This window comes from Sciurus vulgaris (genome assembly GCF_902686455.1).
Source record: "Sciurus vulgaris genome assembly, chromosome: 17".
NCBI lineage: Eukaryota > Metazoa > Chordata > Mammalia > Rodentia > Sciuridae > Sciurus > Sciurus vulgaris.
Window position 1 is genome coordinate 3874757 of NC_136478.1, and position 14571 is coordinate 3889327.

The following is a 14571-nucleotide window of genomic DNA, read 5'->3' on the forward strand; positions in this document are numbered from 1 at the left end:
TCGGGTGCGTCTTGGTGTGGTCCTGTCTGCAGGATGAACTCGAGGACACCGAGGTGCTGGGGACAAGGCGCACCCTTTTCATTACTTAGACTTCGGCAAGTCAATGACCCCCTGGAGCTCCCTTCCATCTCCCAATGTGCCCGCGGGACTGTTGACACGTTCTCAGCGACACCCCAGTGCCATCTGGCTTTCGTCACTTACAGGTGAAAACTGCAGCTCTAAAATATCGCTACGGGACCGTGAACAGCTTCGATTTTCAGAAGCCGCCTGGGACCTGGGTTCTCGGGTGTGGCTCTTTTCCTTCGCGATTTCGAGAGTGTGGCAGCGAACAAGCAGAGAGCCCTGCTGGGCATGGCGGGTGTCTCTGCTGTCTGTCGGCTTTGTGGCCCTGATTGGTGCCAGGGTTCATGTCACATTCGGCTGCCTTCCTCGAGGCTTTCGGGGTGTGCAATCTGCTTAGGAATCTTCCTCCTCCCTGAGGAAACAAACCCTTCTCCTTCCACGGCTCCATTGTTGTGTCTGAGATCTTCGGTCCGTTCGAATGCATTTTAAAATGTGGCCTCCATCTTACCCCAAAATGAAGTCCTGACGCCTCTGACGGGACGTGGTACATCTGGCCCCCCTGACTTGAAATGCCACACCTCACCGCCTGCATTTCTGCAAGTTGAGGTCTCTCGCATCTGTCTTAATAGCTGGAGCTTCATGCTAAGGAGGTACAGGGAGAGCCACTTCCCTCCTGCTGTCTTCTGGAACTTTCCAGTGTGTTTGCTTGCTTATTTTTCTCTGGGCTCGGATGGCACAATGACCACTTCTCTACAAGCTGGTAGTAGTCTGTCGAGGTAGCTCTGTCCATGTTAATCGATGTTTCCTGTGGGCATCTGGCTAATGTGGACTCTTGTGTCCAAGAACAGGAACCCCAGGCCTGCTAGGTGAATTTTTGTGGTCATTCCTGGAGCTGTGAGTGGACGTTTCTCTGAACAGATGGCCGTTTGGACATAGGAAAGCTTTTTTGTACCCAGCTGCGTCCCAGTGACTGCCACCCAGGTCCTGGAGGTGTCTCCAGTATGGGCTCCACTCCCAGTCTGACCAGGAGGCCTGTGAGACCCAAGATGGAGCTCGCCGTGAATCCTGCTGGTTTTGGCAGTTTGTTGGCATTTGAAACGGTCACTACTGCCCCAGAACCAAGGGCACTTCCCACTCCCCCGCTGCCGTGCCCGTGGCCGACTACCTGTTCAGGAGCACCCGGGCCTCACTCTGACCCGATGGAGGTGCAGCCCAGGTCAAGCCCGGTGCTGGCATCCGCCTTGAGTCACTCCACGTGTGGCTCCTCACGGAAGGGAAGTCTCCGCGTGCTCGGGTTTGGAGAGCTTGCTGGCGGACGCTGACTTCTGTGAGAAGCTTTTTTGTTTTAGCATCCATGTTTTCTGCCTCGGAACTGTTAACAAGGAATAGGAAACCAAGAGGTTCGCAGAGACGAACTGCCCACACCGCTGTCAACCTGGTCAGCCTCGTCGCACCTGAGCCCTGTGAGCGAGCAGGCCGGTGTCCTTTCTGATCGACTTCAGGGACACCGTGCTTTCCTGTCTAGTGCTGGGATTGAAGCCACAACAATCAGGCTCATCACCATGTTTGTAAAAATGCCCCAAACCGCCATTCGAGGAGGCGCTGCAGCCTCAGAGGACAAGGATGGGCACTGTGGTCACCCCTGGCCGCCTCTGGAGGGGCCCCGTGTGTCACCAGCTGGGCTGCATAGCCTTGAGCTATGGCATGAACAGGCAGAGACACAGTTAATAAAAACCAGTGTGATTTAATAAATAGTGGATGTTCCACGCGGCTCCTCCCGGGTGGCCCAGAGCCCCGCTGGGGAGGGACGGGCAGCTGCAGCCTCCAGAGTGGCCAGGGACTCCCGCAGGTTCCCCAGAGGACACAGGGCACGCTGCCACTGCGCCGTCCTAGCAGCTTCCCTCCGACGCCCACCCTGCGCCAGGGCCACAGGCACCGAACACAGATCACGCAGGGACGCCCCGGGGCGGCGGCTGTCACACGTCCTCCTGGTGCGGCCTGGCTGTCCCGGCTCTGGAGCAGGATTTCTCACAGAGCTTGAGGAGCTCGGACAGGATGAAGACGGAAGAGGCCAGTCCCGTCAGGAACAGCAGGTCTGCAGGAGAGGCCAGAGGCGGTCAGCCGGGCCGTGGCTGTGGCCCCTGTGCCCCCAGCGGCCCCCAGAGCCCGGGCCTCCTCTCCTTCCATCTCTGATAAGGGACCGAGGAGCCCGGGCTGCTGCTGAGGACCTTCCCGCCCTGGGCGGGTCCCGGGCCCCCTTCCAGGACCAGGGCTCGCAGGCTGCCGGGTGGGACCTGGTGAGCCAAGCCTCTTCCCACGTCGGGAGCCTCCGTCAGAAACCTCTCTGGGGTTCCGTCCCTTTTGCCTGCTCCTCCAGGGCACCCACTGGTGGCTAACGTGGAACATGGATCGCCAGGGAGGCGTCCATTCCTTGTCTGACTCCTGGTCTCGAGTGCGGTGCCCGCAGTGCCTCGACCTCGGATCATCTCAGGACCTCCTGAGCAGGGCCGGAGTCACAGCCCTGGGAACTCCCCAGGCACTACCGCGCTGGCCTCCCCCACCCTCTGCGCCTCGGTGGGGCTGGCCAAGGCAGGCCTGATCCAGCAGGGAGCGGGGACAAGCCCTCGGGTCACTGCTGGCCTCCAGGAGGCCTCCACACAACCCTTCCTTGCTGGGTGAGGGGACTGTTCACTCCCCTGCTAGCCTGTCTGAGGATGTGGACATCCCGGGATGCCACGCCAGGTGTCCACAGGGACTATGGAGAGCCATGGTCACTAAATCATGTCCCTTTTAGCAAGAACTGTAGGGTGGCCCAGCTTCTTGCTTCCAGGTAAGCAGATGTCAAAGTCACGTAAGCCTTAGGGTCCAGGCCACCTCCCCAGCGGAGGGGACAATCAAGGGCTGAGCTCAGACTGTGCTGCCCCCTGCAGCCTGGGGCCTCATGTGGCTGTCCTCCTCCTGCCCTGAGGGCCAGGTGCCCACCCCTTCGCCCTGGGCCCTGCTTAGTGAAGGGGCCTCTTCCCGAGCTTCCTCTGCCTTCTCTGCATCCCCTTCACGTCTCCCTCCTCCCAGATCCGACGCAGGGCGGCTGCCCACTTGCCATGGCGGGAGGGCCTCGGCGTCTCAGAGCCCACCACCCACTGCCCAGGTGCTGGGGCCGCCCAAGCCGGCTCACCGAGCGCTCCCAGGTTCTCCGTCTGGAAGACCTTCTGCAGGGGCGGGACGTAGATCACGGCCAGCTGCCCCAGGAGGGACCCCAGGATGGAGTAGAGGAACATGCGGTTCCTGAGGAAGCCAATCTCCAGTATCAGCTTGGTCTGTGGGGGAGGCTGCGCGTGGGTACATCACAGCAGGGTGGCCCTGCCCGTGACACCTGCTCGGAGCTGTGCGAGGCTGCCTGGACAGACGGGCTCAGAGGGCGGCCCCTCCAGGGAGGAGACCAGTGGGCGGCTCTGCTGGGCCCCTGGCCTCCTTAGGAGTATGGCAGGGAAGGCAGAGCTGGCCCTCCTCACCTGAGAGCGACAGGTCAGGGCGTTGAAGAGATCGAAAAGCACGAAGCAGGTGAAGGTCATGGTGGTGGTGCGCGGGGTGCTGGCGCCGTCTTCCGGGATCTGGAACACGCACAGGCGGGCGGGTGAGGCCGCCGAGCCCGGGTGCCTCATCCTCTGGGGTCGAGGACAGAGCCAGTGCCCCAGACCAGGCCCTGGGCCAGCCGCCTCCTCCCGCCCTGAGCTCCATGGAGGTGCAGCAGACACGTCTCCTGACCACAGGCCGACGTGTGGCCGCCCGAGGACCTGGGCGCATCATGGGTCCTCCAGCAGGGCAGGGGATGGGCACCTCCAGGGGGCAGCCATTCCAAGGAGGTAGGACACGCTAGCTAACCCACACGGCAGGAAGTCATGTGCTCCAAGGAGGACAGGACAGCTGGCCCCAAAGAAAACCATGGCCTTTGAGACCCCGAGGCTGGACATTGAGAACCCTCCTCAGCTCCACCGGGCAGCTCTCTGGGCATCCCCTTCCTCAACCTCCCCTCCTGCGTGGGGTCCTCTCTGGCCCCAGGGCACTTCCATTCCCCGTGGAATTTAAACGGAATGGGGACGGGCATGGTAGTGCACGCCTATCATCCTAGTAACTCAGGAGGCTGAGGCAGGAGGATCGCAAGTTCGAGGCCAGATGGATTCCCAGCCTCAGTGCCCAGCTTTGCCACTGCAGGACTCAGCCAGGGCTCCTGCCCCTGCAGGCCATGATGAGTGGACCCAGGAAAAGACACCATAGAAGATAGAACAGGACGACCCCTTAGGTTCCCAGTTGTTTCCTGGTGACAAAAACAGCGGGGGCTGTTGTCCCCTCGAGGAGGCTCAGTCCCAGCCTCTCTCAGTCCCAGTTCACGCCCGGCCTGCCGCCCAGCTGGGCTCCCGCAGGCAGCGGTTCCTCCCACCCTTGTGCCACCATCTCCCTTCCTGTGCATGTGCTCCTGTTCCCGCTGGTGGCCCCAGTGCTCCGTCTGCCTACGTGCCTCTCCCTGGCCCGGGCAGGGACCGTCCCTCTGCCATGGGGCACTGGACGCACCTCCTTCCAAAAGACGAACAGGGTCCCGCTGATGATGGTGGCAGCAGACATGAGGGTCTTCAGGATGAGGGCCCGGCTCAGGATCGTGTCCCTGACGCTCCGCGGGGGCTGCCTCAGCGTGTCCCTGTCCACGGGCTCCACCCCCAAGCTGTTCCCAAGACAAGCGACACTTTGACCCACACCAGGAGCGGAGGAGGACCTGGGCACAGGCACGGGCCTGTGGCTCCGGCCGGAGTGCCCACCAGCATCTCCCCACCTCCCAGCCCCTGGGCGCCATCCAGACGCCCCTCACCCTGGCCACCTGACTGTCCTCGAGATAGTGAGGGTGAGCTGCCCAGGGGGCCATGGCACCTGGTGCCCGCCTTCCTTCCGCCAGGCGTCTCAGCCACTCTGGGTCCCAGCACCCCGGAGCCTGAGCTGCTCGGCAGGGGCTGGAGAAGCAGCAGGAGGCTCAGCCGGCCGTGGCGGGTGGCAGGGGCTCTGGTAGAGGAGGCCACGCCTGGGCCACGCGCTGTGAGGACAGGTCTGCCTGTGACACAGTGCCTGCCCTGCCTTCAGCCACAGGTGCTGCGCCCCAAGCCCTCTTTCCCCAGCACCTTTGCGCCTGAGGCCCTCTTCCCGCCTTCCTGCCCTGAGGGGTGCCAGCCCCAGGCCAGCAGCCAGGCTGCAGCTGGGAGCAAAACCAAGCCCACCTCTGCAGCCCCGTCGCCCCCCGGGTGGTTCTGGGGCCTCCTGGGGGGCTGGGCCTCGTCCCTGCAGGCCTGGGGGTAGGGCACCGGTCCCTGCTGGCCGCCTCACCTCTGTGCGGGCGGCCCGTCCATGATGATGTTGACCCACAGGATCTGCATGGCGTTGAGGGGGCTGGGCAGGTTGAGCGCCGTGGACAGCGCGATGAGGCTCAGGGCGGAGAGACTCCTGCGGGCACAGGTGGACTTTGGCGGCTGCTCGGCTGACACCCGAGGACAGCGGCAGTGGGCGGGGCCACTCACGTGCTCAGCTGGAACCGCAGGAAGTTCTTGATGTTGTAGAAGATCCCCTTGCCTTCCTCCACCGCGCTCCTGGGAGGAGGGACCGTGTGGCAGAGTGGCCCGGGGAGGCCCCTGGGTGGCCCTGAGCTCGTGTGAGCCCGCCGGGTCCCCTGGAGGGCACCTGGGGACAGGTCCTCAGGGGTTGCCCTCACAGCGCCCAGTGGCCCCGGGGACCTGCCCTGCGTTCCGTTCACGTGGTGCGCTCATCGCCTCTGAGGCCAGGCCCACTCCTGGCTAAGACCCTGCAGGGCTGAAAGATCAGGGCAGCGGGCCAACGAGACAGGAAGGCCGGTGAAACCTGAGCGTTACGCTGGAGGTAGCCGAGGACCTCCCCGAGTCCTCAGAGGCTCCGCCCAGGTCTCTAACGTGGAGACCCATCACCCCCGTTTTTATTAAATGGTGCGGTCACGGCCCCAGGACCCTGCTTTCAGAGGCACCTGGGGTGGGACACTGCCACAGGGCCAAGCCTCAGCAGGCAGCTCTCTGGGGACTCTGTGCCCTGCCCCACTGTCCCTCCATGGCAGGTCCCGGGGGAACTGGCCACCCGGCCTTTTGCACACTCATCGACCTGGTGAAGAGCTCACATGATGGTGGAGAAGTCGTCGTCCACCAGGATCATGGTGGCGGCCTCTTTGCTGACGTCAGTCCCCGTCTGCCCCATGGCTATCCCAATGTCTGCAGACTTCAGGGCCACCGCATCGTTCACTCCGTCCCCCGTCATGGCCACGATGGCCCCGGACTCCTGCAGAGCCTTTGGGAAGGGCAGGTGCTGGGGCTGCAGCCTGGGTCCCTCCTTCCAGCCCCTTCTGCCTGCACTGGCCTCGCAGGCTGTGTGGTGGCTGCTGAGCCCCTGCCTGGGGGACACCGGAGTCCGCGCCAGCTCCGTCTGCACCAGCTGCGGGAACTGGGCAAGACCTTAAACCTCCCCACCTCGGCTTCCCGCTGCAGGGTGGGAGCCACCGTGGCCGCCTCACGGGGCGGAGCAGCCCAGTTAGGGACGGACACGGCAGAGCCGCATCGTCCACTGAGACTCCGAAAGGTCCCCTTACTGTGGACGAGCTGTCATGGTTTGGATCTGAATGTCCCCAACAGTGTGGAAGGCACAGTCCCCAGGCAGCCGTGCTGAGGTGGGGCCTTGGGAAGGTGGCTGCTATCCCTACCACAGAGGGCTTGGGGCTGTCATGAAAGCCAGCTGGCGCTCCTTCCCAGCAGCTCTGCTCCACCACCGGCTCCCGGCCCACCATGACATTCCGCCTCCCACAGGCCAGGAACAGGGGAGCCCTGGACGGAGAACCCCACAACCAGGAGCAAAACGAGCCCTTTCCTCCTAAGTGCTCTCAGGTGCTCTGCCACAGCGAGGGGCTAGCAGGTAAGGAGGGCTTGCCCTGAAACCACGGTGGGCCCAGCATGTCTGGTTCTGAGGAATAACTAGAGATTATGCAAGTGACACAGAAATACCAAAAATAAACCAACCAAGCCCAAAATGACATGAAAGGAAAAAAAAAAAAAACAAAAGACAGGAAACCCCACAGGTTCAGGAGCGGGTTCTCAACACCGTGCAGGGAGGCCGGGCACCTTCCAGGACCCTGTCCTTTCTGATGCACAATCATAAGGTGACAGGCTTTTCCTTGGGCACTTGCCCTGTGACTCCTGTCCAATGAGACCAGTAGCGCCCCTGTTTTACAATGAACCCAAGACGTGAGCTTTAACCAGGGTCACGCCAAGGGCAGCCCGCTCAGGGGACGGCTCCTGCCGCCCGACTTCCCTCCGAGCCACCCAGTTCCCCATCCTGTTTCCCTGTACGTGGCCAAAGGCCCCCTGGGCCCATTTCTAACTCCTGAAAGGGCCCCAGGTGCCATCTGGGCTTGCGCCTGCCCTGCCGGAGTGACGTTCCCCAGAGTCCCACGCAGCCAAACGCGGCCAGGTGGCAGCACTCTGCCATGGGCCTGGGCAGGTGGGGACCTAGAGCAGATCCACAGCTGAGATGCAGCCGCCCACCCTGGACTGTCGCTCAAGGGGCTGGTGAGCGCTGGAGCCACCGTCCAATCACCTGAGGGTGGCACAGCCCAGGTCTGCTCGCCCACCTACCTTTATGATCTTGAGCTTGTGCTGTGGGCTGGTCCTGAAGAACACAGATACCTGCACGCAGCCAAGTGAGCAGCAGTCACCGGACGTGGCGCCCCAGACACCCCGGCCCAGCCGCACCCCGGGACAGCCCACCTGCGCGACGCAGGCCGCCAGCGCGCTCTGCTCCATGCCGGCCACCTCCTCCCCGGACATGGCTCTCAGCTTCCCCTTGCTCAGGCCGATGCTTCTTCCTTCAGGGAGAATTGGTGCTCAGGGACCACACAGGGCCCGAGACTATGGCCTGCCTCCCCGCCCATCATTGCACGTCCCCCGTGTCACTCCCGACTGTGAGGGCTGTGAGGGCGGAAATGACAATGAAACCACAATGCCGCATACTGAGCACCTGCTGTTACTGATCTCAGTCCCCACCCCTGAACTGACGAACAACAGGCCTTCTTCTCCCCTCTTTAAAGAGGGAGAAACAGGTGAGTTCCTCAAGGTCACACCAGCGAGTAAGTGGTGACACAGGACCTGATTATGGTTCTGATTTGAAAGCCCTTGATCTTTGCATAGCACTAGACTGCCTTGAGAGAGAGTGGGAAGGGCCAATGTGTGACAACACTCACAAGCGTAGTAATTAGAATAGGAGGAGGAGGCCTGTTTGCCTGATGAAGAGACTGAGGGTCAGAGTGGTTCAGTGATTTGCCAAGGGTACACAGCCAGTGGCAGAAGACAGATTGAAATGTACATTGTGCACAGTGCTGCTTGTGAGATGAAGTGAGATCATAGATAAAGGGCCCTTGACACACAGTTGGTCCTCAATTTACATGAGGAACCTTTCCCCTCTTGGAAAACCTGCCAGTATTTTGCAAACAGATACACCTCAGAAGAGGGAGCAGCAGAGGTCAGGGCAGTGAATCTCAGAATCTTTTAATCTTTTTTTTTTTTGGTACCAGGATTCAACCCAGGGGTGCTTTATCACCCCAGCACTTTTTATTTTGAGACAAGCTCTCTCTAAGTTGCTGGGGGTCTCACTAAGTTGCCTAGGGTAGCCTCAAACTTATGATCCTCCTGCCTCAGCCTTCTAAATTCCTGGGATTACAGGCACGGGCCACGTGGCCAGCTCGTTTCGAGGTGCTGGGGTGGAACACAAGACCCCACGTTGCGGCACAGAGCTCTGCCACTCGCCGTCACCCTGGCCCTCTGGATTTCTGCTCCGCACTGGGAGGCGGCTGGGGCCGCTCTGGTGGGGACGGAGGGCGGGCAGCAGCCCCTCACCTATGGCCAAGGCCGTCTCCAGAGCGTCTCCTGTTACCATCTTCACGGACACGCCGGATTCCGACAGCACCTGGACGGCTTCCTTCACGCCCACCCGCGGCGGGTCGATGATGCCCACCAGGCCCAGGAAGGTCAGCCTGCCCAGCTCGGGCCCAGACGCGAGGGCCAGCACTGCCGAGAGACCAAGACCCGAGGCGGAGTCACCGGGGCGTAGGATGGTTCCTCGGCCAGCCGGCCCTCAGTGGGTCCAGTCCCGTCTGCAAGGGGCTCGGTGGCCTCCCAGGGCTCCAGCCTGGCACGGGCAAGTGGCCGAGAGGAAGACGTCCACCACTGGTGGCCTCGAGTCCCGACCCCGCCCAGCAGGCTGGCACCAGGGAGCCAGGCAGTGTCCAGGGCCCGCCCAGCCTGGCCCCAGAGCCTGGATGGTGGCCCCCCCGGCCGCAGTCCCCAGTGGTGTCCTCCCAACCACACTCTGCCGGGTGCGCCAGTCAGCAGGCCGGCCACGATTCAGAGCCTCTGTCCCCAAGGGGAGCCAGAGGGCGAGCCGGGCCCTCTCCCGTCCCCACGGGATAGATGCGAGTGTTTCCAGAGCCCTCTGAGGAGGGACAGGTGGCGCATGACACAAAGGGAAGTGGACTTATCTCCGGCCCCAGAGAGGGCAGCCGCTCTGGCCGTGAATGGAAGGGCCAGCCTGGGTCCTGAAGGGCTGTAGGTGTCCCTGACCCGAGGCGGCGGCCAGGCAGACGAGTCAGGGGAGGCCCTGCCCCTGAGCAGGAGGGGAGGCCCCGCATCTGCCTGGGCTGGGAAGCGATGGCTCCTGCCTGGCTCCCTGAGCCCCAGGCCAGCAGCTGCCTGCCTGCCTCTGGCGACCGGCCTGGGCACACGCACCACATCCAGGCCCTGCGCCGGCCGCACCGCTGGCGCACTGACCCCGCACTGACCCCGCAGGCCCAGCGACCCCATCCTCTTCTCCTCCTGCAGGCAGAGCGCCCTCTGCTGGGGCGTCAGGGGCAGGGCAAGGCCCGCGTGGCCGTAGCTGCTGCAGGAGCGCAGGACCTCCTCAAGGGCCCCCTTCATGAAGTAGACGTCCTCCCCGTCCTGGAAGAGAGGGGCCGCCGTCAGGGGGCCCGCAGCGCTGAGTGACCTCCACCTCGTTCTGCCCGCGGGTCCAGAGACACGCAGAGCTGGCCACGGGTCACTGCCGGTGGCTGGCATGGGACCTGGTGCGTGTCTGGGAATCCGCGTGCTGGGGTGCCGTGTGGCCCACAGAGTGGGGGGCCGCCCTGGTCCACGTCAGGTCCCCTCGTCAATGTCACAGCTCCCGTGTGATTGGCCAGGCGGACGCCCAGCCAGGGCCGCACTCAGGTGTGGCCGGCTGCTGAGTGCCGGCTGCCTGCCCAGGGCTGGCCCTGGCTAGTCTACGCGGCCGATCCGGCCCAGGAGCGCCAACCCTGTGACAGTGACCCCTGCTTGTTAAGGTCGGCCTCACGCACAGAGGCGCTCCTTGCAGGCAGTACCGGGGCCACAGGGCCCCCGGCTCCTCAGCATCGGCTGGGTGCCCACCCTGCCCAGGGAACCCACAGCGGGCAGACAGCAGCGACTGGTGCAGAGTTCCCAGGATGCGGCATCGAGGGAGATTTTACAGGAGAAAGACAAGTGACCCACACGGGGCAGCAGGAGCCTGCACCGGCGCTGGTGGCTGGTGAGACCAGGACAGTCCGTCCGCTGTGAAGGACGCCGCCTGGGCAGGGCGGCGGGTGGGGGGAGGACAGAAACGAGGAGCTTTCATTTCATCTTGTCCCGTTTCTGCGTCAGTTTTCTCACTGGAATTTGTGACCATTGGTTTTGGGGGGACGGTCGGAAGGCATGAAGAATCCACGGCCCCTTGGAAGCACTCAAGGTCGCAGGCACGTCCCCAGCACAAGAGAGGAGGGCGGCCGGGGAGGCGCACAGACAGACGTTCTTTTCCTTTAAAAGCTCTTTTCCTCGCAGACAACGGCAAAGCCACAGGAAACCTGCCGTGGGCAGCCGTGGACCCCTCCCGGGAGCTGGAGCCTGGGTGTGCGCCCTAGGCACCGCCTGCAGCCTGCACGGGCACGGGGGGTGCGTGAGCCCCTCGTTCTCGCCGTGGGACCAGTGCCCGCCAGCCACGAGGGGTTTGGTTCCCCTGCTGTGGCCTCAGGTGGGCTCACAAGTGCACGCAGAACTTGGCTCAGGGATGTGAAGAGAGGCCGGGGAGTCAGCCCAGGAGGCGGGAACAGAGAGCAGGTGCCTCTGGCCGCTCCAGGCACAGCACAGGACAGCCACACCCCCGGCACATGGTCCCTGGTCTCATGCCTGCAGTTTCTGACGCAGGAGGGCAGAGGGGGCCTGGGACTCTGCATTTGTAACAGATTCCCAGGTGAGGCCGATGCCCGCGGGCACTCTGGGAACCGCTGCTGCAGAGGAGGAGCCCGGAAGAGGCCCAGGTGAGGCAGGGCTGAGGCTGCCTCCACGTTCCCTTGACGCGCGCACGTGGCCTTATTCTGGAGCAGGGAGGGGAGCACAGGATCGGAAGCCCCGCTCACCTCGCTCTTGGGGCTGCACCTCACCGCCATCCACTTCTGCTCCGAGCTGAAGGGAATCTCCTCCTTCCTCACGTATGAATCTCTAATGTTGCTTAGGTCCATCTAGGATCACGAAATGGGACCTTTCAGGCGTCAGCCGAAGCCGGGCTCTATGCGGGGCTTGGTCTGTTTCCGTCACTCATTCAGACCACCTCGGGGAGGAGTCCGAGTGCTGAGCTCCCAGGGCCGCTGTCCTCCAGGCCCCCCAGATAGAAGCCCCTCTCTTCTCTTGTCCCAGGGTCTTCGCCTGGGTGTCTACCCGGAACCTGCTTAGAAATGAGACCTATCCGGTCTCTGCAGGACTTGAAGGCACAGTGCCTTCCCTGAAGCGACCCTGGTCAGTGAGTGGCCCTGCTGCCCCCAGCCCTCCAGGCCAGGCCTGTCACCCATGTGCTTTCTGATGGCTTTAGGGCCAGTTACTTGGAACACACACCTGCATTTCCCCAAACGCAAACTAGTCCCAGCCACACACAGGACTCACAAGGGAATGGGGCGCACGTGTGGAAAAGACCCCGAGGGTGTGCTGTGGTCGAAGGGTGCTGAGGCCCTGATCCCGGCCCCGTGGGCGTGGCCTTGCTCGGAAGCAGGCAGCTGTGACGCTCAGACCAGCTCGTCATGGTGGCCTCCCGAGAGCGCCAACGTGAGGAGAGGGACATGCGGGAGGGCACGTGGGACACAGTCAGAGCCCGGGCAATGCAGCCCCCGCCGGGGACACCTGGGCTCCGGCGCAGCAGGGCTGGGCAGGACAGACCCTGCCCCACCCGAGTCCCACTTCTGGTCCCAGAGCTGCGACACCTGGCTTCGAGCCAGCTGGTTTGTGTCACTGTGTCCTGCTATCCACCAGAAAACCTATTCAGGGGTGGCGAGGGCCTGGCCCTGGAGCCCCAGGGCCACCTGAGACTACACAGAGCTCAGTCCCGTGCCCCTGGAAGGAGGCACGTTCTAGAAAGCTGGCAGCCGCAGGAGGACTGGGCCAGGGCATCGCCCCAGCTGGACAGTCAGGCCAGGTCATCGCTTCCTTTCTGGGCCATGAGGAGTCACTGGGTGGGCTGGCCCAGCACTGTTTAGGGGAACGTGTCCCACACCCCCGACATGTTCCAGCGGAACCGTCTTCTGGGAGCGTAAGCAGAACAGGAGGGACAGTGCCTCCATGTCCTTGAGGGGGGAGGGACGCTTTGCTGGCCCGTCCAGGGACTCACTAAGGACCACTAACCCCCCAACCTGCCCCTCTGGAAGCCAGTGCAGTGGACGTGGAGGAGGCCGAGGGCTCCTGCTGGAGGCAGGCTCAGGGTAGGGACGTGAGCTGGGGCACCTGGACAGCAGACGTGACCAAAGAAGAAGACAGCGGGGTGAACCTGGAGAGGTCAGAGCCAGAGGAAGGAAGGACGGACGGTCCACAGCCCACGGGGGGGCACAGCACAGTGTCCAACGGCAGGGCGGTGGTGGGGGCCAGAACTCGCTGGGTAAGCACCCTGAGCAGGCTTTGCCCTGACTCGACCTTGACCTGGGTCTGATTAGACCTCTGGCAGAGTCAAAGGTCCAGCCACAACAGAGGGGACGATAGACGGGCAGGGCTGGGAGCTGGGGAGTCCCACGCTGGGCCCTGGCTGGCCCTGAAGGACAGGGTGCTGGCAGGGGCCACCAGCCCCTTTCCTCGGTCCTTCTCTCATCTCTGCCTCTCCCCCTCGCCTTCCCCACCGTCCTTCTCCTCGGGTTTTGCTGCTGCCTCTGCTGGTTGCTCACTAAGCACGAGGCACAGCCACCTGCCCACCGACCCCCTCAAGCTCCGCCCACCCCTCCCATCCTGTGCACACCCAGGAGTGGGTGCCGCGCACAGAACCGGGAGCATTGTGCAGGGCACAGAGGCTAAAGGGGGAGCCCTGCTGTCAATCGAATGTACGCAAAGCACCCAGGCCCTCCTGGTTGGGCCTCAGCAGAGCAGTGAGGCGCGTGGATGAGTCTGGTCCCTTTGTCTGTCTCCCCAACACCCACAGGGGCTGAGCCTTGGGATGCTCAGGATCCCTCTGTAGCCCTGGGAGAGGCTAGAGACCCACAGAACTTTGCAGAGCCTCAGGGCCTCCTGAGCCCACCTCCTCCAGGGCAGCACCGTTACTGAGCTTCCTGCAGGCCGGCCAGGAGCGATGCTCCCGCCTCGCCCAGCTCCGGAGAGAGCTCCGCCACCCCCAGGCCCTACCTTCATGGCCAGCGCGACCAAGGCACCCTCCGTGGGCTGGCCCATCACCGTGTTCTTCTCAATGACAGCGTTGTTGGCCACACAGCCTGCCTGAAGGGGGATTTCCCAAAGGTCTGCAGTGAGTACCGGGAGCAGCTCCCGGGGCCCGGGGCTCGCTTGGGACGGTGAACTCGGCACTGCGGGCGTGGCCTGCGCTCAGAGCTGGGCTGGGGGACACACCATTCCTCCAAGCGAATCAGCATCCTGGCCCTTCAGAGGAAACAGCACTTCCCGCCTCGGCAGGGCCAGTGCCCCAAAGCCCTGGTCTGGGACACCAGGAAGGCGGGTCTGAGCAAGGGGTGTGACCAGGAAGGCCAGGCAGCCCTAAAGCCCTGAGCGACTCTGGGGGTGCATCCCTGCTGAGCGGCTATCAGTCCAGACACAGCAGAAAACGGAGGACAGAAGCTACAGGAGCGAGGGCTACACCCAGCTCCCCTCCCATGCCGGGGTGCGTCCAGTGCTCCCCGACTTCTCTGAGCCTGTTTCTCAGGCTGCAAAATGGAGACACGGTCCTTGTCATCATGAAGTAGCAGCCCAGGACCTGAGCAGGTGGGCGCTGACTGAGTGTCACAGAGGAGGAGGCGGGGACCCCATGGAGGGCACCGCCGTGCAGAGGGGACAGGATGGCCAGGCATGGCAGCCACACCTTGCCTGCATCGCCTGCTCGTTCCCAGCCCACCCAGCACCCCGGGCAGGGGCGCTTCAGAGCCCCCAGTGGGCAGTCCTG

The 14571-nt window shown here is 63.3% G+C and overlaps 1 protein-coding gene across 2 annotated transcripts in view; it reads right to left on the reverse strand.

Annotated features, from left to right (window-relative positions):
- Positions 1-1782: 1782 nt before the first annotated feature.
- The window catches only part of ATP2C2 (ATPase secretory pathway Ca2+ transporting 2), a gene marked incomplete at its 5' end in the record, with an annotated part of 48538 nt that continues 35749 nt past the window's right edge, over positions 1783-14571 (reverse strand). For both annotated transcript variants that reach the window (XM_079117567.1, XM_079117568.1), the window contains 13 exons: positions 1783-2158; positions 3239-3380; positions 3576-3674; positions 4633-4780; positions 5431-5547; positions 5622-5690; positions 6245-6411; positions 7749-7799; positions 7881-7978; positions 9006-9176; positions 9947-10103; positions 11573-11674; positions 13806-13895. In XM_079117567.1, the coding sequence (XP_078973693.1) occupies positions 2040-2158; positions 3239-3380; positions 3576-3674; positions 4633-4780; positions 5431-5547; positions 5622-5690; positions 6245-6411; positions 7749-7799; positions 7881-7978; positions 9006-9176; positions 9947-10103; positions 11573-11674; positions 13806-13895 (1530 nt within the window). In that variant the 3' untranslated portion in view covers positions 1783-2039. The remainder of the gene's footprint in view (positions 2159-3238; positions 3381-3575; positions 3675-4632; positions 4781-5430; positions 5548-5621; positions 5691-6244; positions 6412-7748; positions 7800-7880; positions 7979-9005; positions 9177-9946; positions 10104-11572; positions 11675-13805; positions 13896-14571) is intronic.